Genomic DNA, 23,076 nt, shown 5'->3' with positions numbered 1-23,076 from the left:
TTTTTTTTTTTTTTTTTTTAATATATGTCACATCCGATATGTAAATGAAATCATTACATTATAATATTGTATATACAATACAACGATGAAATATAATATGAAAAATGCAGTAAAAATTCAATTTAAACACCCTTACGCAATTCAAAGTATTCATCGGCTATTATTATTAGTCACCTGCACCAGCATTCATTGCAAAGCGAAACTGACCCCCCAGAATCAATCAAATAGATAATAAAACAATTCATTTCAAATTAGTGACCATATTTACTATATATATATATATAAAAAAGCACACCTCTGAAAAATCACCCAAGTTTGTTAACTGACTAATGTAAAATACTTCAATGTCAAAAAAAAATAAAATAAAAAAACAACAAATGAAAAATAGCCTATCAACGCACGAAACGTAGACACATACCAAATGAATTCTCGACAGTGCGAACAGAAGGTGGGCTGACGTAGGAAGGTGGCCATGAACTTGTGACCGTTGACTTGGTGGACGCGTCGTCTCATAGCGCCCCGACGGCGGTTGAATCCCGCCCGCTCCTTGAACTCCCTGCCTCCTCCTCCACTGGTGCTTGTCGTGGTTCCACCTCCACCGCTTCCCGTCCCTCCCCCGCCTGAACCACATGTCGAGCTGACTCCCGACGACTGTGAGTTCTCCGCTGAAAACAAACCGGCGATAAATCAGAACAGCATCCAACAATCGTCAAAATGAAATTCTTCATATAAGAGTGTTTGAGACAGCGAAATGCAAGGCGATGCGGGGTATATCCTCAATATATCCAATATTGAATCGCCATAGTTCTTTATCAACTCAAAATAAAATAAAATTATATCGCGTGCTCATATTACCATTATTAACCTATGCTTCACCTCTATGGAATAACGCCTCGAATACTAATCTTTCCAAGCTCCAAGTAATACAAAATAAATCCCTAAAAATAATTTATAATACACCCATATATACTAACTTGAAAAAACTGCATGCCATATATAATATTCCGTTTGTTACAGACATTACTAACAAACTAACCAGTAGATTCTATGACAGAATCACTAATAACCATACTAACACACTTGTGAAGAGTCTCGGTGATTACAACAAAATGTCTATACCATTCAGGTATAACACACAGATTACCTAAACACAATCTGCTTTAAGTCATCGACTTAAGAGAGTCTTTAATTAATATTATGTATTAGATGTATTATGAACATTTATAAGGATTGTAAATAGGTTTTTGAGCTCTTTTTTCTATTATGCTGTAGATTAACATTAGAATAATATAATACTATGATAACTAACCAAATTAAATTAAATTGTAAAATAGAAAATGATCACTAGATCAGTAGCTATTAAAATAGATATAAGATGTATTGTGAACATAATATCGTAATAATAAAAAGCATTTAAAAATAAAAATAAATAAATATAAGAGAGTGTTATTTAACAAGAATCGTTTTCTCATAAACTGATAACAATTTATTGTCAACCAAGAGTTTTGTTTTTACGATCTAAATTTGTCTCCAGCAATTTTACAATAAAGTCTCCGTTGAAATCAGCATTTTTGATACCAACACACAAGCTTGACGATCTTCTTATCGAAGATGTTTAGCAGACGATTACAATTTGTCGGACATCATCACCAGAGCTGGGTGAAAGAAAGGGGACCAATTTCCAGGGTCTGTTTCTACTTGAAGAGCCCAATTTTGACGAAAACTGATATGTATCTGGGAAAGGGGACAAATTTCCGGGGTCTGTGCTACTTGAAGAGCACAATGACGAAAATTGATATTTATTTATTTATTTTACACCAGGAATGCTCGACAGGAAGACCCCAATGCGCATTCCTAGACAATTAATTACAAACAATGCAGCATTTTTTATTACATAAATCACATTAAGCTGGAGAATACGAAATTAACAATTAATTAATTAACTAATTGATGATAGAGACATCTATGGATTTCAGATTTGTATATAATTTTTACATTAAATACAGAAGATTTGTGACAGCAGGTAGGATGGTTTTTTTGCCAATTTTGAGGAACCGTTTCAACAATGATTAGATAAAATTGGCAAACTCTGATAAGAAATGATCGATTTGGAATCACTAATATCCAAGTCTAACCAGCAGTATAGCGGGATCGAACCCAATAATCACTTGGTGCTAAACATACACGCTACCACTGAGTCATACTGCTGGCTATGTATCCAGTTGTGGGATTTGGTTTTATAACATAGAAGAATGATTAGGTTGACATTCTGGATAAAAATGAATGATGAGCCTAGATCGTTGTGGCTCTCCGAGTAATAAACAATGTTTTAAAACCGTTTAATTTCACTGCGCCTATGTCTTCTGATAACTAACTGATCCTACATAATTGTTTTTACAAAAATTTAGCTTTTTTAAATCAAATTTTACAATTGGACGTGTAAAGGGGTTTCTGAAATCCGTATGCGTATATTGTTCGTGATCTGTCGGCCTGCCAGATCCGAATAAAGTACGAACTAAAACTGCCAAATATGTATACGGATTTTAATTTCATGAATATACGGGGACAGAATCTACATTTAATTTCAAGAATCTACGGGGAGTCTCCCCATAAAAAATTATGCAGAATAAGCAGAACATGGCTTTCTTTCCGAGTATTTATTCAATAAGCGAAATTGACGTGGCGAATGAAATGCTACTGAAAAATAAAATCCACGGCATTCAAGATCTTAACCAGCAACATAGCTCAGTGCATAGTGAGTCATGCTTTCAACTGAATAGTCATGGGTTCATTCCTTGGACTCCAGGTCGATCGTTTACTATCAGAGTTTGCAAATTTATTTGATTTCATTGAAACAGTTCCACCAGATGGAACAAGTCTCTTGCGAATTCGAGTTTATAGCATTTCGAATTTGCCGATATTATAAATATGCTACCCACTCTGTAAAAACGTATGTTTATAAATTGCAACGAGGGAACATGAGAGAGTATCCACTCTCTAAGTGCATTCGTGTGTGAACAATAGAGACCCCGAATTAGGCTAACGAGACCTCAGTAAGTGCCCGAACAAAGGATACGCTGGAGTTCTCACAGACCTGGGCGAGCGCCTGAGTAAACAATATACTCGCCAGGGTAGACCTTTAAGTGCCTAGACAATAGACACATTAATGGATCAGGGAAACTGTGCTGTGCCTTCATAAGGATGTACACATGATAGATCAGATTATTCTGGAGTGAGCGGTGGTTCCGTGTGGACCTCTCGGATCGTTGAATAAACGCTGTGAAGCGACTTTGGTCTTTCATTTGGACCCTGAACCCACCCCTACGCAACAGTATAGTCGAATTTGTCCATATATGTCTCTATGATACTGTATAAACATAATTAGAGCTAAACTGACAGCATCACAGGCAAGTTCCCGACCAGGTGGCATTCTAAAGCGTCAACTTGCGTTGTTAGTACATATTATATTTGCAGACGATTCTTAGTAATAAAAAAACAAGACCTTCATATACTAATCCATACCTTGTGAGTTCCATTTTAAATCTATGCGGACGTGCAGTCTACCTGCAGGCTCCAAGTCCACCTGAAATCAAGTGCAAAAAATGATGTAATATTATACACACTTACACTCGATGATTAATCGTTTTAGCTTCTGAATACTTCGTTGTGTAAGGTTAAATATTTGTTCTTGGGCTGTTTGCTATAGATGTTTTCGCGTTTCAAATAATTCATGGAAGTAGGAGCGAAAAACATCTTCGCCGAGCGCGAATCCACAACATAGAATATGTTTAAATAGAACGTAGATACAACTTGAACTGCATGACCGTTTTTTTGTTCAAAGACATCGATGCTATTACGTACATGGTGATAGAAAACAATTTATCAGAAGGTTTGCTCCGAGTGTCGGATTCATCGTCTATGTATTTCTCCACAACATTCAAAGGAGAGTGTGAAGTAAATAGTCGGTGTAAATCAATTTGTTGTATATGATTTTTAATTGGTTATTTAATAGCTATTCTATCTATAAAATATAACAGTAAAAGACAATCATACAAATTATTAACGATCTACGTCGATACTAAAATGCAATGAATCGTCCAACACTCTCGGTAATCAGTCGAATTGTAGTCGTAGCAAGAAAATCGGAAACACCGTGTATTGAATCACCTTACCGTTAATACGGCAATAAAATAAAGCACAATTGCAAATCTTCCCAACGGTACGTAAACAAGATAGCGCGGAGAGAGAGACGGCATAAAATACTTATTATTTCACAATCTAGAAACGGCAACGAGATAACGAAAACAGTCACGACGACGTCGCCAGATAAATCAGTGATGTGACGTGTGCTAGCTAGCTCACCCAAAAATCACCGGCCTCCTTGTCTCTGTGCATGAGATCCTCGAACGGTATGTAGCAGTTGGCGACAAAGTCGTCCGGGGGTATGGCCGCGTCGTGAAACACCGTGAGGCCCAAACTGAGGAAAAAGGAGCACAACACAAACACGGTGAGTAAATATTTGCACGGCATATTATACATACTTTGTCGAATGCGAGTGAGCTTATATATATATGTATTTACCTGGCGACGTTGTGCACGTCGTGGATGAAGTATTCGTTCCATACCGGATCGGAGGTCTTGGGCTTGGTCGTCGATCTATCCAGGTGATGCTCGTCGGCGTCGATGGAAACGTACGGATCGATCGGTTGATCGTCTGAAATCATTTTCAATGTCGATATTAATTTACAGTACTTACGTATGACTATTTCATTCGCAACTAGGCATTATCAGAATGTACATGTTAAACACATAATGTATGTAGGATAATCGTTTAGGTTAAATAATAATAAAATTGCAGATCAACTAATGAAATTATTATAATGGTTTATATTAAAGCTATATTAAGATTTTGTATATATGTATGTACATATTTGTCGTGACTTGAGGAGCATAACTTAGGCTTAACATGATATCATCATTATCATTTAGAGTTATTCGCCATCCTTCTTCTTCTAATGCCGAATCCGTATTCGGACGTAAGCGACTACCATGGCCAGACATTGTTTATGGCCCGTGTGAATTCTTCCCTATCATGGGCAAGCCGAAATAACTTTTCGAGACCGAGTCCCATCCATGACCTGATGTTCCAGAGCCAAGAGAGCTTCTTTCTCCCAAGCTAACGTTTGTCTTCTATTTTCCCTTCTATGATTGTTTGTAGAAGGCGATATTTGGGGCCGCGAATAATGTGGTCAAAGCATTCCATCTTACGGCGCTTCACCGTGTCAAGAAGCAGGAGGACCGTTTCGTTTCTTACATGCTCCTTCCACGAGATCTTTAGCATCCTCCGGTAACACCACATTTCAAAGGACTCTATCCTGTTCATGGATGCCACTAACAGCGTCCACGTTACGCATCCATACAGCAACACTGACCAAACATAGGAGAGCAGGACTCAATTGCATAGACAACCTTCGACAACACAAACATATTTCATGCTGCCGAAGGCATTTCTTGCTATGTCGATCCTTCTTCTTATCTCCATTTCGGAACTGACGTCCGTATTGATCATTGCTCCTAGGTAACTGTATTGTTCGACCTGTTCAATCATTTGTCCGCGCTCATTCAGGTTTAATGGATCCGTCTTTTCTTTACATATGACCATTGATTTTGTCTTGTTGATATTAATAGACAGACCCCATTTTTGACATGAATGATCAATTGCGATCAATAACGATTCGCCATCCACTGATGGACAAAGGCTTTTCCAACAAGCGTTCATTCATCTCCGTTTTGGGCAACTCTCGTTCATCTCATCCCACACATTATTCTAATTTCAACAGTGTCGGCTAGTCCATATGGGCTGTGGGCTGCAGGCCTTCCAGTACAGTACAAATGTATGCTATTTATGCCGTCCACATGGTCTGCGGGTTGCAGCCTCCCAGTAGAGTACATATGCATGCTATTTTTGTTTTCATTTGATCACTGGTATTATAAATGAGCTACTACAGCCTGATTAATCTCTGCATCCATGCATCTGCCTTGTGGCCTACCTTGCAATCTTTTACTCTCTCGGGTACCATTCGGGCACTTATTTGGTCCGTTCTTCTAGCTTCTTAAAATTATACATACATCTATATATAAATATATGTAATTTTTGCGAATTATTGATTTCAATTTCTGTATTCATTTTATATTCCTATACTATTAAACAAGCTAATCTTGTATAGATATATTTAGTCAATATTTTTTTATATCATAAACTAGACTGAAACGATTTTCCCGAAAATTTTCATCCCCCCCCCCCCCTTTTTCTAGTCTAAATTGGGTTTAAAATTTGGGAAAATTCATTTAGGGACTGAAATTACCCAATTCAAACTAATATAGATATAATTTTATATACTTTATTTAGCGAGCAAAGTTATGTCTTTAAGATATTTGTATGTTAATTAAATTGGCATCAAATTTTAATGATTATTTTTCATATTAATTTAAATGAGTCAACTATCACAGACAGGAAATGGTTAAAACCATATACATTTATAATATTGGACCATTTATTCATTAAAATTTTAGACCATTGTGCCATTACGGGAATTTCTAATGCGTCACAATAGTCGAAAATATAAGAATTATACAGAAATAAAAAATAATAGCACGAAAAGTTCAAATAATAATAGAAGTAATCACGAAATACATTATAATAATAGTTAAATAATTGGGAATATCTTGCTTCAACAGTCAGCACCAATCTATGTACTACATATGTACGAGAATTACCTGTGAATACAAAACATCCCCGTAAGGCCCAAATGGAAGAGAGAAGATCAAAATTCACTCATACATCACATCCAATTAAGAAAATAACGATGAGTGCAGACTACCAGACATATAGATTAAAATAATCTGATCATTAAGGTGGAAAATATCACAATCTGGCTCGGCAGCATAGTAGCGTGCATGTTTAGCACCAAGTGGTTAGCGGATTCGATCCGCCATACTGCTGGTTAGATTAAGGGGTTATTAGTGAATCCAAATCGATCGTTTCTTTTCAGAGTATGCCAAGTTTATCTGATCATTGTTGAAACGGTTCCTCAAAATTGGCAATAAATCATCTTTCCTGCTGTCATAAATCTTCTGTATTTATTGTGCGTATAATTTGTAAAAATTATGTACAAAATCTAAATCCATAGATGTCTCAATGGATTAATTCTGTAATTAATTAACTGTTACTTCGTTTCCTTCAACTTCTGGAAATACAGTGATGTATGTAATAATAAAATGCTGCATCGTTTGTAATTAATTGTCCACAGGAAGGCGCATTGGAGTCTTCCTGTCAAGCCTTCCCGGTATATATCTATGTAAAAATAAAATAAATTAGCTACTAGTCGATGTACCCGGCGTCGCCCAAGCAAGAATAATTTAGCATACGGTTTATATACAATGACGTGAACATTTACAGTAGAATTTTAACGCCAGCATGAAATAGACACTGCATAAGATTGAATGAGGAAAGTTTTTACGAATTACAATGCGGTAGATTTATATATCATTATAATTGGCTCGATTCGGCGATACCCAGCAGCGGGTATCGTAATGTGCGTATTGTTTAGATTAGGAAAAACCACAATTCCTGGCATTAGATTAGTGTTTTTGTTTTGGTACAGACGGCACGGCTAAAAGCGTCCGCAAGTGTCTCAGATGTGCAATTAAAAATAGCGTCATGTTGATATCTTGTAAATGTTTACATTTCCTTTCCCAATATCCAAACATCAACCGCGATATATAATCACACTGTCGACTCACAATTTTAAACGGCGTGTCCGCTCTCTCTCTCTCTCTAGCAAAAAATCAAAGACAATGAATGGCCTGAAAGAATTTGCATGCGGTTCTTTTCCAAGATGAGGTTTCCGATTCGAATTGTGAATTGCGAGGTTGTAGCGGATTGGGTTGGTCGGGTCGCGAGCGCGATCTCCGAGTTTGCGAATTTTAAAAATGTGAATTAAGGACGGGTAAACTTACGAGCGCGTAAATAAAGCAAATTGTAGACAAATCAACCGATATCTGGAGGTGTGCCAAAGCCGCCAACTTTTCGATTTCCTTCTTCAACGGAATGATTTGACGTAACAATAACAATCGGAATCATCACAATGTATAATTCGTTAAAATAATATATATTTATAATACTAGCGAGTGTAGTATATAATTTCATGTTTATTGGAAGTGAACCAATTTACTCGTTTTTTTTTAATGTCGAATTGTATTCTTTGCAAAACTAGGACATACCGTATTCCAGTTTTTTAATACATGTACATAATACCATTGAGAATATTACTAAGCGTTCATAAATAGCATTATCGAATCAAAACTTGTATGTTTAATAATATAAGTGACTTGAATTCGGTTTTGTGAAGTCATCTATCTTTTGATCATATCTTAAATTATTACAATTCTTAGAAAGTAAAGTATTACTTTGAATACGAATATTGTATTTATCAATGGGAAATTTTTTTGATTATTTGTTTATATAAATGAAATTGAGAGTGATGTATTTGGAATTTCTATAAATAGTATATTAAAATTTGTAAAATAGAATATCTCGGTTTGTATCGTCGATTTAGTGGTAGAAAGCTTCAAGTCAAAAATCTTTGTTCTGAGAAAGTCGACTTTTTCGAATATTAAGAAGTTTAAAGCTTTCTATTTTGTGACCTAAATCATTATTCATCAAACTAATTACTATATGAAATGTATTAAAGCATTTCACTAGTAACAATTGAGGATATAAATAATTTAATTCGTATTTTTGAAATCTTTTTAAATAAATCGATTATGAATCATGTTGTTTTTTCTACCGAGTTGCATTATCATGTAGGTTAAAACCATTGATGTATAATACACATAGATGGGCCCTGATGTGTGATTTTGGTCGGAGATCTTGTCTTCACTAACTGAGGGGTGCGAGGGGTTTAACTAGCGGGGAAGTTGGGTTTTTTTCCCTATTGCAGCGGTACCTACCTACCTATTGAGAGAAACTGTGCATGCGCCATGTATTTTGCATGCGCCAAAAGGGAGACCAGTATAAGACGTGAGGGCGGATCTAGTGTATTATACATCAATGGTTAAAACAGTCAATATTTGACTAGAAGCTTTCTGCTACTAAACCGACGATATTTCACACTAAAAATATATGGATTTTATGTAAATAGTCCAGCAGAATTTTGATTGAAATTCTGTGATATATATACAGACCCACGACAGGTTGTTCTTACCACTAGCGTAATTTGCGAAACTTGTGACAAATTTGACAAACACGTATTTATTTTAACACTGGTAGATAGATTGAATAGCAACCCACATGTGGTGGTGAAAAAAACCGAAAATTTTGAAACTGGGGATGAAAGAAACAAATAATCAGTTCACGGTCAGTTTTCGCCCTGTTAACACGCTGCGTAACAAGAGCCGAAATCCCATAAAAAATGAAAAAAAAGCTCAGGAACATCAGTAATGGCCTGTTGATGATTGGAAAAAGGTATTGTTTAAATATTAATATTAAACTAAAAAATACTTGATAACCTCCGATGTACTAATTTTTCATTCATTTTAGGTTTGTTTCTCTGACGAAACAATTCTAAGGACAATGACAGATGTTGTCCAATAAATCAGAAGACGACCTTCCGAGAAGCTGAGCGACGAATGCACCATTCAAACAACAAAATATAATGCATCTGTATGGTGTGGTCCGTTATTAGCGGAAAAGGGGCAGGATCAATACAAAAAAAATTTGTTGAACGTATTTTTGCCTCATTTTGACTAAGAGGGGATGGATGCACATAATTACATTTTTATGCAAGATGTCACACGGCCAAAACAATTAACAACTACCTGACCACAAAAAATATTCGAATTTTGTAATGGCCAGGTAATTCACCGGATTTAAATCCAATTGAAAATTGTTGGGGGTATTAAAAAGTATTTTTTATAACAGCCCTAATACTACGTTAGATAATTTAAAAGAAAAAATATTAGATACATGGAAAAATAATTCAAAAATCAAAAAACAATACAGTCATGCATAGAGATCAATTCGGGCTGTTATAACAAATAGGGGAGGGACAACTAAATATTAAGTTAATTACAGTTTTTTTTTGTAAATATTATTGATGAATATAATAAAAAGTTTTGTTTCATTTCCTGTTCTAAAATTATACAAAATCGACAAAAAACGAGTTTTACGCTAGTGGTAAGAACTTCCTGTCATGGGTCTGTATATATATATATATTTCCTCATTTGATTCCATATTACATTTCAATTTGAATGTTTGTACTATTTGACATGTATACAAGCACAACATTTTTCTACGGAAATGATTATCAACGGTGTTTTCCTTCTACAGAAGACAGGATGAAAATAAAAATATACATAGGAAATGGATGTGGTGGTGTTAATTTTAAATGGGCAGAATTTGAATTAGTATAGGTTTACGAAAATGAGACCAGTATGTATGTAGTGATGTGTGTGTGTGATAGCAGCATCAGTGCGATTGTAGGATTGGTGTGTGATAGGTATTTGACATGTATACAAGTACAACATTTTCCTACGGAAATGATTATCAACGGTGTTTTCCTTCTACAGAAGACAGGATGAAAATAAAAATATTGTTACGTACGCCGCGGATTGAGCGAATTGCACTTAGACCAACGGATATCTGTTATCGGATTAACTAAATGCATGCACTTACTTCCAAAGATTGTATCTGGACTCTGAGTGCATTTAGGCTAAACAATGACCGTTATTAGTTAGTTCTCAGAATCGGTACGGGGAGATCCAATGTCGTGGAAACACATATCCGAACACGTGACTATACAACGGGTAAACAGATTAGGCGTCCTGAGAGATCTACCCTTTATAAGGCGGTACGTAGGCGATATCATGTCACCCCACATTACTAACGCGGTGCGTAGAGCTAGGGCAGTTGCGTCAAAACTTTACCCACTATGCAAACCAAACAGCAAACTCTCGCTTAAAAACAAGTGCTTGCTGTATAAATCCATCATCCGCCCACAAATCACGTACGCGAGCCCCGTGTGGGCTCACACTACCATCTCCAACAGATCCATACTCAGACTACAGACAGTACAAAACAAATTCTTGCGTGCCGCGGGCAACTACGACTGGTACACAAGAAACACTATAATTCACAACGACCTAAACATTGACTACCATGACAAACACGTACACAAACTTGCCGTAAACTACTTCAAGTCTCTCGGCAAGGTAGACAATCCCTTAATAAATTCCCTCAGCAAGACTAAACTAATAATTAACCAAAGGCCCATCGACATTCTGAAGATGGGTATAGGCTTAAAATCAGCATCCATTTAACTAACCAGACTCAACCACCTCCAAACGGTCCATACCCGTTAACCACCCACTAACACACTAACCCCGACAGTATCCCACAGATGTTGCACTAATTTTGCTTAGCGTTCCAGATCGACAAACACTCCACAAGCGAGCAGCCGCCAGCCCGCACCACAAACATCACCGAGAGTCCGATCCCATACAACACGTTCGATAGATAGGTTAAGGGAGTGTCACTTCCCTATAAACTATCGATAAAACGCAGCCACAGAGAAGAAGATATCATGTCATTCTGGACTTAGCCGTGACACTGCGTGTATCTCCTCAATCATCAATAAATGCTGTGAAACGACTGTTGGCCTTTTACTTGGATCCTCCCCACCCCCCCCTATGCAACAATATACATAGGAAATGGACGTGGTGGTGTGAATGGGTTCGTATCGGTCATATAAAATGGGCAGAATTTTGAATTAGTATGGGTTTACGAAAATGTGACCAGTATAATAATTATAATAATAATAATAATAATAATAATAATAGCTTTTATTCCAGACGATGAGGAGAATAGTGCAATCCCCAACGCCCATATAAATAATATATAGATAATAAAAAAAAAGTATTGAAAAATAGTAAACAAAAAATAAATATATAAATATTACTGATAATAAATAATAATAATAATAATAAATAATAATAATAATTATAATAAATAAATAATAATAAATAAGTCTAATAATAATAAATAATAATAATTTATTATTATGTATGTAATAGTATGTATGTAGTGATGTGTGTGTGTGTGTGTGTGATAGCAGCATCAGTGCGATTGTAGGATTGGTGTGTGATAGGTGACAGGTGTGTGGCGTTGCACAATTGCATAGGAGGGTCAACTGAGCTGTCAACGTCAATGTCAAATCGAGTCGTTTGTATCGCGATGACAGTTGGACAGTCGGAGGTGTGGAGAGGTGAGGGGTAGGGGGTGGGGGTTGAGGTGCGTGCGGGTGGGGTCGGAGGGGTGTGGCGGAGGGGGAGGGGCGCGTCAGTTTTCGCGCAATTAAGTAGGTGGTTGGGGTGGGGTGGGGTGGGGAGGGTGTGTCACCTGGTTTCCCCCCGAAGTTCATGTTGTGGCGCTTCTGGAAGTCGGTGGGGCGAAGTCCGGTGGCCTCGCGCAGGTGCACCCGCACCGTGCCGCTGAACATGGCGCCCTCTCTCCCCGCTCCCCGCTCCCCGCTCCTCGTTCCTCGTTCCTTTCCGCCGTCTATCGGTCGAGTGCCGGAAGTCGGGTCGAAGCCTCGGCCCTTGGCTCGAGCCGGAACCGGAGCCCGAATTCAAACACGAACGGCGTCAGCCTCGCCCGCCCGCCCTCCTCTATCCCGCTCCCGCTCCCGCTTTCCCGTTCCCGTTCCCGTGGCCCACCGCCCGCCGCCCTTCACCCGCTCCCGCCGCCCGTCGACCTCCACGGCCGCCAGGCGGCGCTCTAGTCGTCCTCCACTCCTCTCCCCACCCCACCCCACTCCCACTCCCACTCCCGCTCCCGCTCCCACTCCCACTTCCAATCTCAATTCACCGCTTTCCTACACACACCCACACACTCACACACTCAAACACCCACACGCTCGCGAAACACACCCCATAGCTTCAGCCTCGGCGCCGCTTTCCGCCCCCCCCCTCCCCCCACTCACTCCACTCGCTCTCCCACTCTTCTCTTCGGTAAACGGACTGAACGATAGCTGCAGGGGGGTGTATGTATATTTATGTGTGGATGACCAGTGGCTGTGTATGTGTCGTCGTCTCGATCAGCTAGCTCTGGAGCAAGTGCTGGAACAGGGCGGGGTGGGGGGATTAGAAACGTCAGTTTTGAGTTATGTCCTCGTTTATTGGTGACTTGATGGCCGAGCCGGGGAGTTTCTCGGCGCCTCTGCCCCTTTATGGCGGGGGATTGAGTACGCTGGCTGGTCAGGAATAGGTTGACCAGCCACACCAAGACCTTCTCGGTCGGCGTCTAGCGAGCGTCTGATTTGACAGCTGGCGCGCGCCCGTAAGAGCCCAAAACACGGCTATGTGGGTTTTTGGCTCGGACATACTCCCCGGGGTTGGAGTATTAACAAAGTATAGGGGGGTTGAAGGTTTTGCACCGTTTCCCAGCCTATGGAAATTCAATTGAATTTCGAAGAGGATCTTTATTACTCGATTAATACAGGTGTATTTGTATGTACAGCGAAGTAGGTAAAGGATTCACTGGAACGAGCTAGGTCGAGTTCCTGAAGCTCACTGGCATCTGGGGACGATGCACTGGTTTATAAAGGTGTTGCTTGAGCAACGCGTAGCTGGGCTGGTGAGATCACGTTCTGGAAGATTCCGACGGGGTCGAGGTCTTCCTTTGTGTTCGATGTTTGATGCGTAGTTGCGTAGCTCCTTGGGATTTCCCGTGTACTCGTGATTGCGTATCTGGAGCGAGTCGAATCGCCTTTATGGGTAAGCTGGACGAAGTATTTCGGCCACGGCTAACTTTCGTGTACGAGAAGAGGACACGATGATGTCATTTGTAGAGATTAAGTTCGATGAGGGAAATAGGTGATATCACAAGTCGTGCTATATCTCTACAAAAGATTTCGAGAAAATCAACATAAACAATTAAAAAAAAAAACAACAACAAAATTCATAAGGAACAATTCAAATGATACAGATATCGGTCTTTGCTTAACCTTAATAATGGACATCATCAAATTATTACACTTTGTAACGAACGGTTTTACGCGCGCTTATCTGGTCTCGCGGTGGGAGGTCCAGAGGGTGTTTACTCCGTTCTTCTTCCAAGGGTCGGGTTATATGGAAACGTGGACTAACCTTGGGATACAGTTATATAGTCGGGGAGGTTCCTGACTGCAAATCGTCTCGTTGATAACAACTTCCTCGTAGTCGGGAAGCTGGCTCTGCGGTCCTCTGGTCGGTCGGTCCTCTCACGGCGGATGTTTCTTCGGAAACGGCGTGAGGAATACAGGGGACGTTGTGCTAGAACTCAGGGGAGGGAGTGATGCTACACTCGACCTCACAGCGGTTCTTCAGCACTGATGGTGGATCTCTGGGCCCCGTCTCCCCCTGGAGACGTGCACAGGAGAGATCTTTCTTCGTCGGTCGATGGCGGGTGAGAGAGACTCGCTCTCGAGGCTCGAGAGGAGTATGGGGTTGGCGCGGTAAAATCACTGGTGCCACCCTAAAGATTACTACCGCTACCAACTGAAGGGACACTCGGGAGAACGTCGCGTTACAACTATCTGTTTGAAATATTCGAAACAAATTCAACATTACAGCGTGTGATTACCCAATTGATCAAAATACAGCCCAAACATATGGGACATTCACATAATATTTTATTCATACACTTAAGGGGGACCACTAGTGTGACCGCGCGAAAAAAAGGTGATTTTCGGGAATTAAAATAAAAAAAACTACTGGATGGAATGTTTTATCGTTTTATGGATATATGTATAGATATATACTAAATACATCATAAAAGTTTTTAGAAAAAAAAATTGAAAATTCAGCGAGTTATACGTAATCTCCCAAGGCTCCAAAAAAAAAAGTACCCCCACTGCTGCAGTGATAGCGACCTTCACAGTGCCTGAAATCAAAAAATTCAAAAAGTTTATTAAACTAGAAGATATTTGCCGTACCATGAACCTCGGTCAAAAAAAAAAATTGAAATTTAACAAAATGGCGGAGTTTTAAAAAAAAAAATCAAATTTCGCGCATAAATTTGTTGATTTTTGGCCTGCCAAAATTACATTTTTTATTCAATCGGAAAACTGGAGGTTCATGGCACGCAGAAACATATATAAAAGAAGCTGAAAAAAAATCAAATCGATCGGATGATTCATTCTTGAGTTACAACTGCAGCAAATTTGAAAAATGTAGTTTCGAGAAAAACGCGTTTGAAGTTTAAGTTACTGATTTCGTGGTTATAAATCAAGAAATATCATACCTACTGTTAATCTGCTATTCCAGGCCCATACAGTGCACCTTCCTCTTCTTCGAAAGACAGCTGTTGGGCTGCTAAAGCTTTTCTTCGAGCTAATCGGCCCTCTTTTGAAGCAGCCTGTTAACGATGATCTGCCATTCGAAGCCTCGTATCATCTTTGTCAACGGCATAATCGTTCGCTGCAGGTCCAATTATAATTCCCATTACATTGAACATTTTTAAAATTGGTGAATAACCGTCATTAAATATTGATGTAGCAAAATAATTTGATAACTCTATCGTTTTGAGACCACTGTGGAGGTGTTTCGGAGCAAAGTGCCATAGCAAGCCATTATAACTTTCGTTATTGTTCTGAGTATTATTAGTAATAATTTATTACCCAGACATCTTTCGAGTAAATCACGCCGACTCAAGTCTTCAAATATTGGTTTCAGAGCATTTTTTCTTTTCCCATAAAACACAACTCTGACAGTAAGTTGACTTGACACACGAGTCGATGATCTTCTTACTAAACTTTCCAACAAGAGTTACTACGCCAAACCGTGAAGTGTGGCCACGTTTCTTCCACGTGCCATCTCCAGAAACCGTCAAATTTGTCTCGGAGTCTTCTTCTTCCAGTGTCAACTTTTTCTCTTCTTCTACAGCTCTTTGCATACTAAATTTACAAATTGATTCTGCTGATGTCCATAAATTCGCAAAGCATCCACTGAAAGTTTGAGTATGGAATTTACGTATTAGATCCATCAAACCACAAAAAAGATTCACTCCGTTTATTCCGATACCTAAAAGTCGCATCACAGCCACTATGCGTCTATTTATTTCAAATGCATTACCAATCATAGGCCCGGAATTGATGTACGAAACGCCGCATTCACATATTACAGCAATTTTGAATCCTAAGCCTCGCGGACTTGCGTGATTGAACGTAATTTTTTTTTCACAAGTTTTGCACATCACTAAATTACTTATTGCAGAAAAAACAGAAATAAACTGGAGATTACTATAACCGTGCGTTGGATCAATCACAATTTCTTCGTCCTTATTGTGTAAAAGTTTGTCAGCTGACGTACTGGTATTTGCGGTGGACTGTTCACATGTATGTTGATTCGCCGAAAATTTTCGTTTTTTAGAAGTTGATCTACGCGTGGGATCAACATGGGAACCCTTTTGTTTTGAATACTGAGAACTCATTTTTGCTAAAATTTTGTACGATGTTCTCACTATAACGGTCACAATAAAACTGGAAGAGAGTTTAAATGTGCCAAAGTCTAGGATCTCCAAAACAGCCAGGTATACGACCCGTTTTTAATGACTTTTCTGGCTGACAGAACCAGAACAATAACTGCGTTATGATCCGTACGCTAACGCAACTTTCGAACCGACGTCAGCTGCTCTTCGGATGGCTGTAACTCAAAAACTATTCGAGATATGCACTTGAAAATTTAGTATGTTATTTTTAAAGGTATGGACTATCGAAATGTGCAAAAAAAAAAAAAACGATTTTTTCAAAATGTCACACTAGTGGTCCCCCTTAACACTGTAGGAATCTCGTCATCGTCATCGTCATCGAAACATTCGAGAATATTCCACAACAACAAACCACATTCCTCGCAGAACTCGCACACGTAAACAACACGTGCACTTTTTGGAATCAATCGCCAAACCTTCGAGAAAGCTCCACCCCTACCAGTAGAGCGGAAACAAACCAGTCGAAGCACACCTGCAGCCATTAAACTAAACTCAAGCGGAACGGTGCCAAAACCTTCGAGAAAGTTCCACCCCTACCACTCGAGCGGAAACAAACCAGTCGAAGCACACCTGCAGCCATTAAGCTACATCGAGCGGAACGGTGCCAATCGTTCCAGAAAAGTCTACCCCATCAACAAAAACACATTCCTCGCATACGCATCAACAACAGCCAGCAACCAGAAACACTATAAAAGGAGGTACAACCCAAACAACACCAGTCGACCCACAGCAGCAAGCGTCGACACACAGCAGCAGACCAGTCGACATCCAGCTCCTGACCTGCCACCACTACACTACGCGGACTTGGAAGATCAACCAGCCGAACGAGCCAGCAACACACTGCCGTATCCAGAGACCTTCCGAACATAGCCGAACGAACGAGCCAGCAACACACTGCCGCATCCAGAGACCTTCTGAACATAGCCGAACGCCGAGCCAGCAACACACTACCGCATCCAGAGACCTTCTGAACATAGCCGAATGCCGAGCCAGCGACACTCTACCATATCCAGAGACCGCTGAACGACATACTTTTGCCCAAATATAATACCTTTGTTCAATAATTAGGCAAACAATAAAACTTTATTAAAACAAACACAACAGTGTTTCGTTAGGCTGGGATACGGTCAACACATCCTACCCCGCCTACAACACCTAACACATTTTACAATTAAATATCTTATTTAATATCAATATGTATCATATATCGATAAAGAATTATTTGCAAGCTAATATGTGAATCGAACAAATATGCGAACATTCCGCATCCGTGATGGATTATCCTGAACACGTGTCATTTGCACAACGATAGCTGCAGGGGGGGTATGTATGTGTATGTGTATGACCAGTGGCTGTGTATGTGTCGTCATCTCGATCAGCTAGCTCTGGAGCACGTGCTGGAACAGGGCTGGGTGGGGAATTAGAAACGTCAGTTTTGAGTTATGTCCTCGTTTATTGATGACTTGATGGCCGAGCCGGGGAGTTTCTCGGCGCCTCTGCCCCTTTATGGCGGGGGCTGTGGATTGAGTACGCTGGCTGGTCAGGAATAGGTTGACCAGCCACACCAAGACCTTCTGTTTACAATATGGTAACTGGATATGGAAAATTTTATACATATCGGTGTAGATATCGCTAGTGGTAACGGTCGCAGGAACGCGACGTCTCACGCTCGTCCAGATTCCGAGGGTCTCCTTTGTTGCCCTCGAAACCACTTAAGCCGCCTGATAATGCCGATTGCGGCGTATGTTACAATATGTTGCTTCACGGAGTGAGCCATTGTGGCGGCTCGCTTATACGACATGGTCGAGTTTGGTTGCCTTCCTGCGAGTGGGGACCAACCCGGCTGGGTTCGGACAGCTGCTACTCACTCTGTCTTCAGCTGTCATATAATAAACACGTGCATTAACATGCCAGTCGTCTCATTCGTTCATCCTCCATACTGGTGACCCCCGACATCGAGCCACGCAGCCTCGATCAATTTCAACATGCCGCTCATCCCCGCCTCGCCGAGTCAGGCGGGAGAAGCTACCCGCCGCGCCCCCATCGCCATCAACAGAGCGCGTCGCGGCCCGCGGGTGACAATAAACGAGCAGACACGGCTACCTACCTACCTACCTACCTACCGACGTCCAGCCACAACGTCGACGACAGGTGCTTTTAAAAAATGGGGGAGCGAATGAGACGACGATCGTGACAGCTGGATGTGGAGTCATGCGCGATCCACTACACATAGAACGGTCATCCAGCACCACAAGACATACACCACCTCAGCACCATCATCATCAAGGCCCCGTCCGTCTCCACGAGCGTCGTCACGCCGAGACGGGCGGTAGCGCTACAACACCTCCACGAGCCACAACGACTCACAGTCCAGCTCGGAGTATCATCAACCACATCGATGCCCCTGCCGCCCCCGCCGCCCCACCAACCGACATCAGCCTCGGAAGAGCGCCGCCGCCGCAGCATCGCATCGCGCGACCATCGGACCACCCACCGTCCTGCTCGCGACGTCACCGCCCTCGAATCTACCGACCATTCAGGGCGGTACACCTATGTACACAGCGGATGACCCACGTCAACATAATTTTTTTCTCCCCACTCAATAATTTTTTTGCTTTTTGTGTAACAATAACTTTTTTTCTTTTGTAAAATTTGTTTCTTTGTAATTTTGGTATCGCTGATGCTGGGGGGGGAGTGATGTGGCGGCTCGCTTATACGACATGGTCGAGTTTGGTTGCCTTCCTGCGAGTGGGGACCAACCCGGCTGGGTTCGGACAGCTGCTACTCACTCTGTCTTCAGCTGTCATATAATAAACACGTGCATTAACATGCCAGTCGTCTCATTCGTTCATCCTCCATACCATGTTCGGGCTACTAAAGCTCACTGGCGTTGGTTCTGGTTCACCAGTGCATCTGTTTCAGTTAAACGCGCAGTCGCGTGCAGTTGTCCTTGTCTAGGGTTGTTCCGCTTGATTAGAAGTGCATTCCAGGGGGGTTCGGACTTATGTGTGACGTGGGAGTATGCGTGTGTATTGACATCGATAATGAATAAGTACGCGATGCGATATATCTCTACAGAACCAATTTCACTCTTTAGATCGCTTTGATATTGTAACATAGAGATTGGGTGGGTGGCGCTCGTGGACCGATGGTTCACGAGCGCTAATCACCTGATCTCTCGTTCGCGCCAAAATGGCTTCGCCATATTTAACGGCAAATAGGATCGCCCGACTCATCGACCAATAGTTTATTGCTTATGTATATACATATATACATAAGCAATAAACTATTGGTAACCTGTCAAGTCTCTGTGGTATTGATTTTTTAAAATAAAATAAAATAAAATAAAATAAAATATATATGTGCATTGGGCCCAATATGTATAAATGTGGGGCGCAATAGAACTGGAAGGCATTCTGACCTGGAGTGCTGACGGGTGCAGACGAATAAACCGCTTCTACAACACTACTACGTCTTTCTCTCCGATCCTGGAAGCCCCTCTTCACATCCACGCAACAATATTTTACAAAAATAGAGGGGTTAGCTAACATCGAAGTAAGCTAACGTCTCCGACATGAAGCTAGAGGAGTTTAATCATTGAAAATTAAATTTAATCTTGTCGGATTGAAGCGATGACAGCTAGCTATTCAAACGCGGCTTTCTACCGCAACTCAATTTAATAGTAGTACTTTTAATAGTAGTACTAAACAACACGTGCACTTCTTGGAATCAATCGCCAAAACCTTCGAGACAGTTCCACCCCTCACACTCAAGCGGAACAAAACCAGTCGAAGCACACCTGCAGCCATTATATTAAACTCAAGCGGAACGGTGCCAAATCCTTCGAGAATGTTCCACCCCTCACACTCGAGTGGAATAAAACCAGTCGAAGCACACCTGCAGCTATTATACTAAACTCAAGCGGAACGCCCCTACCAGTCGAGCGGAAACAAACCAGTCGAAGCACACCGCAGCCATTAAACTACATCGAGCGGAACGGCGCCAATCGTTCCAGAAAAGTCCACCCCATCGACAAAAGCACATTCCTCGCTTACGCATCAACAACCACCACCATGGGTCAGGCGATACCAGAAACACTATAAAAGGAGGTACAACCCAAACAACGCCAGTCGACCCACAGCAGCAAGCGTCGACACACAGCAGCAGACCAGAGACTTTCTGAACATAGCCGAACAACGAGCCAGCAACACACTGCCGCATCCAGAGACCTTCCGAACATAGCCGAACGACGAGCCAGCAACACACTGCCGCATCCAGAGACCTTCTGAACATAGCTGAATGCCGAGCCAGCGACACTACCATATCCAGAGACCGCTGAACGACATACTTTTGCCCAAATATAATACCTTTGTACAACCATAGGCAAACAATAAAACAAGCACAACAGTGTTTCACAATTCTGCGCGCGCACATTAACACGGGAGGAAAAGCATGTTCCTCTTGTTCCTGTTGTATCCTGCTCGCGCAAATTAAGTGAGTATGTACCGTTTACCATGCACCATTTTTTTTTTGATCTTTCGACTTAAGATCTTTCGATTTTCGATCTTTGCATTCTGATATTTGCGTTTTCTGTAATTTAACATTCTGTCAAATCACGGAGACCGCAATGAGAGAACCCCTGACGCTGTCCAGCAGAACCCTCCTCTGGCACTGACAGAGACGCTGAACCGAGTCAACCAGCCGCATGGACTAGTGGTTAGCATATTATGCTTTCGAAGAGTGGTCACTAGTCTCGCTGCTGGCCAAACCTTGGTTTGTGACTCCAGTTCGATCATTTCTTATCAGATTTTGCCAAGCAGATGGCTTGATATTTGCTCTTCCTGTCGTCTTTCAGGTCGTGTTAATCTGATTTTTTAGTTTCGTTTAATTTTAATTATATTGCAATTCAGTTATTCAAAGAGTGCACTGTCTCGTTTCAACCAAGTTTTAGCCAACATTTATTTACCTAAATACTTACTACATAGCATGTAGGCATACTTATTATCTTTGAGCCCGATCGATCTGTTTTCATGCATCTAGGTTAGGGTCACCAAAATTGATGTCTTAAGTTAGCTGTCAAATTGCGACGTGCTTGCTGTTCAGCCGACTGTCAAAATGGGGTTCCGCAAAATGTTAAAGAAGATCCGCGAAAAAGAATTGGAAATGCGAATTCTCATTCTGTATCCTTTTCAAATGAGTGTATTTTATGTATATTTATATTTTGTGCCATTTTTTTTAAATGAATTATTTCTTAACAAAAACATATCAGAGGGTTGGACAATGCCGGTAAAACGACCATTATGAAGCGATTTAACGGAGAAGACATCAGTACAATATCACCGACTCTAGGTTTCAACATCAAAACAATAGATCACAACATATATAAATTGCATATGTGGGATGTGGGTGGTCAAAAATCATTACGTTCATTCTGGAGAAATTACTTCGAGTCTACGGATGGTCTTATATGGGTTGTCGACAGTGCTGATAGAAGACGATTGGAGGATTGCAAAGCTGAGCTACGCGTGTTGATCAAAGAAGAACAACTGGAAGGTGCAACACTGCTTATATTTGCAAACAAGGCCGACCTTCCCGGAGCTTTGTCTGTCGATGAAATTAATGAAGTATAGTATTATATTTTGCTTTTTTGTTTTGTAGAATTCGTTTATTGTGTTATAATACAATTTTCTTTGTAGGCGTTGGATCTTGATAGTATCAAAACTCATCACTGGAAAATCTTGGCGTGTTCAGCAGTGAGTGCTCAAAACTTACTTCAAGGCATCGATTGGCTGGTGAACGACATCAGTTCAAGGATTTTTTCATTAGATTAGTATGCTTATGATCAAACAGATATGACTAACTTTTTGAATTTGAATGTCGAATGTATTTTTATAATTCATCGCTAACATTTTATAGATGCGTAGGATATTATCCTATATGTGATAAGTGATTCCTTTGTGATGAGTGTAATAACAGATATGTACGAATAATTTGGCTATGAATCATATATGTAGGATATTTATATTGTACTTTCTATACTGAAAACAGAGATTTGATTTTTTTTTATCCGTCTAATTTTAATTCCTTAATTGTTAGTTAAAACTTGCATCATTATTTACAACGTTTATTTGTAATTACATCAATGTAAAATTATTTATGTAATAATTATGCACTTTACTAATTGTATGAATGATTTACAATATTTCTTCTTATATAAAATTAATAACTTGCACACGCTTTTTTAAAAGTTTGCACAACTCTTGTCACACCACTCGGTTTGTTCTTAGGATTATAATAATTTTAATAGATCGTAAAATTATTGCATTCTATTGAGGGCACTGTGTAAATATATTTAAGTTTTAAATTTTAAATTATAATACTTTCATGGTTAATATGTAATAACATTTTACCATGAAACATTTTTTATCTTTTAACATCTTTAAACATTTTTGTTACTCGCTGAAATATAATAAATTAAAATATAACATAC

General features: G+C 40.2%; 2 protein-coding genes and 1 long non-coding RNA gene across 5 annotated transcripts in view; 2 read left to right on the top strand and 1 right to left on the bottom strand.

Annotated features, from left to right (window-relative positions):
* The window catches only part of Pkc98E (Protein kinase C), an 18,451-nt gene extending 5,593 nt beyond the window's left edge, over positions 1-12,858 (bottom strand). The window contains exons 1-5 of one of the 2 annotated variants that reach the window (XM_077443787.1): positions 12,459-12,858; positions 4,582-4,714; positions 4,363-4,477; positions 3,523-3,583; positions 419-665 (exon numbers count right to left, since the gene is read on the bottom strand). In XM_077443787.1, coding sequence (XP_077299913.1) covers positions 419-665; positions 3,523-3,583; positions 4,363-4,477; positions 4,582-4,714; positions 12,459-12,558 — 656 coding nt within the window. In that variant the 5' untranslated portion in view covers positions 12,559-12,858. Of the gene's footprint in view, positions 1-418; positions 666-3,522; positions 3,584-3,660; positions 3,850-4,362; positions 4,478-4,581; positions 4,715-12,458 lie in introns of those variants that run through there. The other variant, XM_077443788.1, reaches the window with a different exon arrangement.
* Arl2 (ADP ribosylation factor-like 2) lies at positions 4,307-23,076 on the top strand. Of its 2 annotated transcripts, XM_077443798.1 has the most exons (4): positions 4,307-4,507; positions 21,627-21,766; positions 21,856-22,210; positions 22,283-23,076. In XM_077443798.1, the coding sequence occupies exons 2-4, from the start codon at positions 21,702-21,704 to the stop codon at positions 22,415-22,417; spliced, it is 555 nt and encodes a 184-aa protein (XP_077299924.1). In that variant the 5' UTR covers positions 4,307-4,507; positions 21,627-21,701; the 3' UTR covers positions 22,418-23,076. The 2 variants fall into 2 exon arrangements, with proteins under 2 accessions (XP_077299924.1, XP_077299926.1); XM_077443800.1 differs by lacking the exons at positions 21,627-21,766; positions 21,856-22,210; positions 22,283-23,076 and adding an exon at positions 10,795-11,712.
* The window catches only part of LOC143920823 (uncharacterized), a 239,899-nt gene continuing 224,335 nt past the window's right edge, over positions 7,513-23,076 (top strand). The window contains exons 1-2 of the long non-coding RNA XR_013261369.1: positions 7,513-9,526; positions 9,602-10,088. This is a non-coding gene — a long non-coding RNA (uncharacterized LOC143920823). The remainder of the gene's footprint in view (positions 9,527-9,601; positions 10,089-23,076) is intronic.

Source organism: Arctopsyche grandis, chromosome 13, assembly GCF_051622035.1.
Source record: "Arctopsyche grandis isolate Sample6627 chromosome 13, ASM5162203v2, whole genome shotgun sequence".
NCBI classification, from domain to species: Eukaryota; Metazoa; Arthropoda; class Insecta; order Trichoptera; family Hydropsychidae; genus Arctopsyche; species Arctopsyche grandis.
The sequence above is the reverse complement of the archived record's forward strand: the minus strand, read 5'-3'. Positions and strand labels throughout refer to the sequence as shown.

Excerpts from the sequence above, each read along its gene's own strand:
- Arl2 (XM_077443798.1), top strand. The coding sequence starts at position 21,702 with ATGGGGTTCCGCAAAATGTTAAAGAAGATCCGCGAAAAAGAATTGGAA. Across the intron at positions 21,767-21,855 it reads GAAATGCGAATTCTCATTCT|AGGGTTGGACAATGCCGGTA; the intron begins GTATCCTTTTCA and ends AAAACATATCAG. Across the intron at positions 22,211-22,282 it reads CTGTCGATGAAATTAATGAA|GCGTTGGATCTTGATAGTAT; the intron begins GTATAGTATTAT and ends TTTTCTTTGTAG.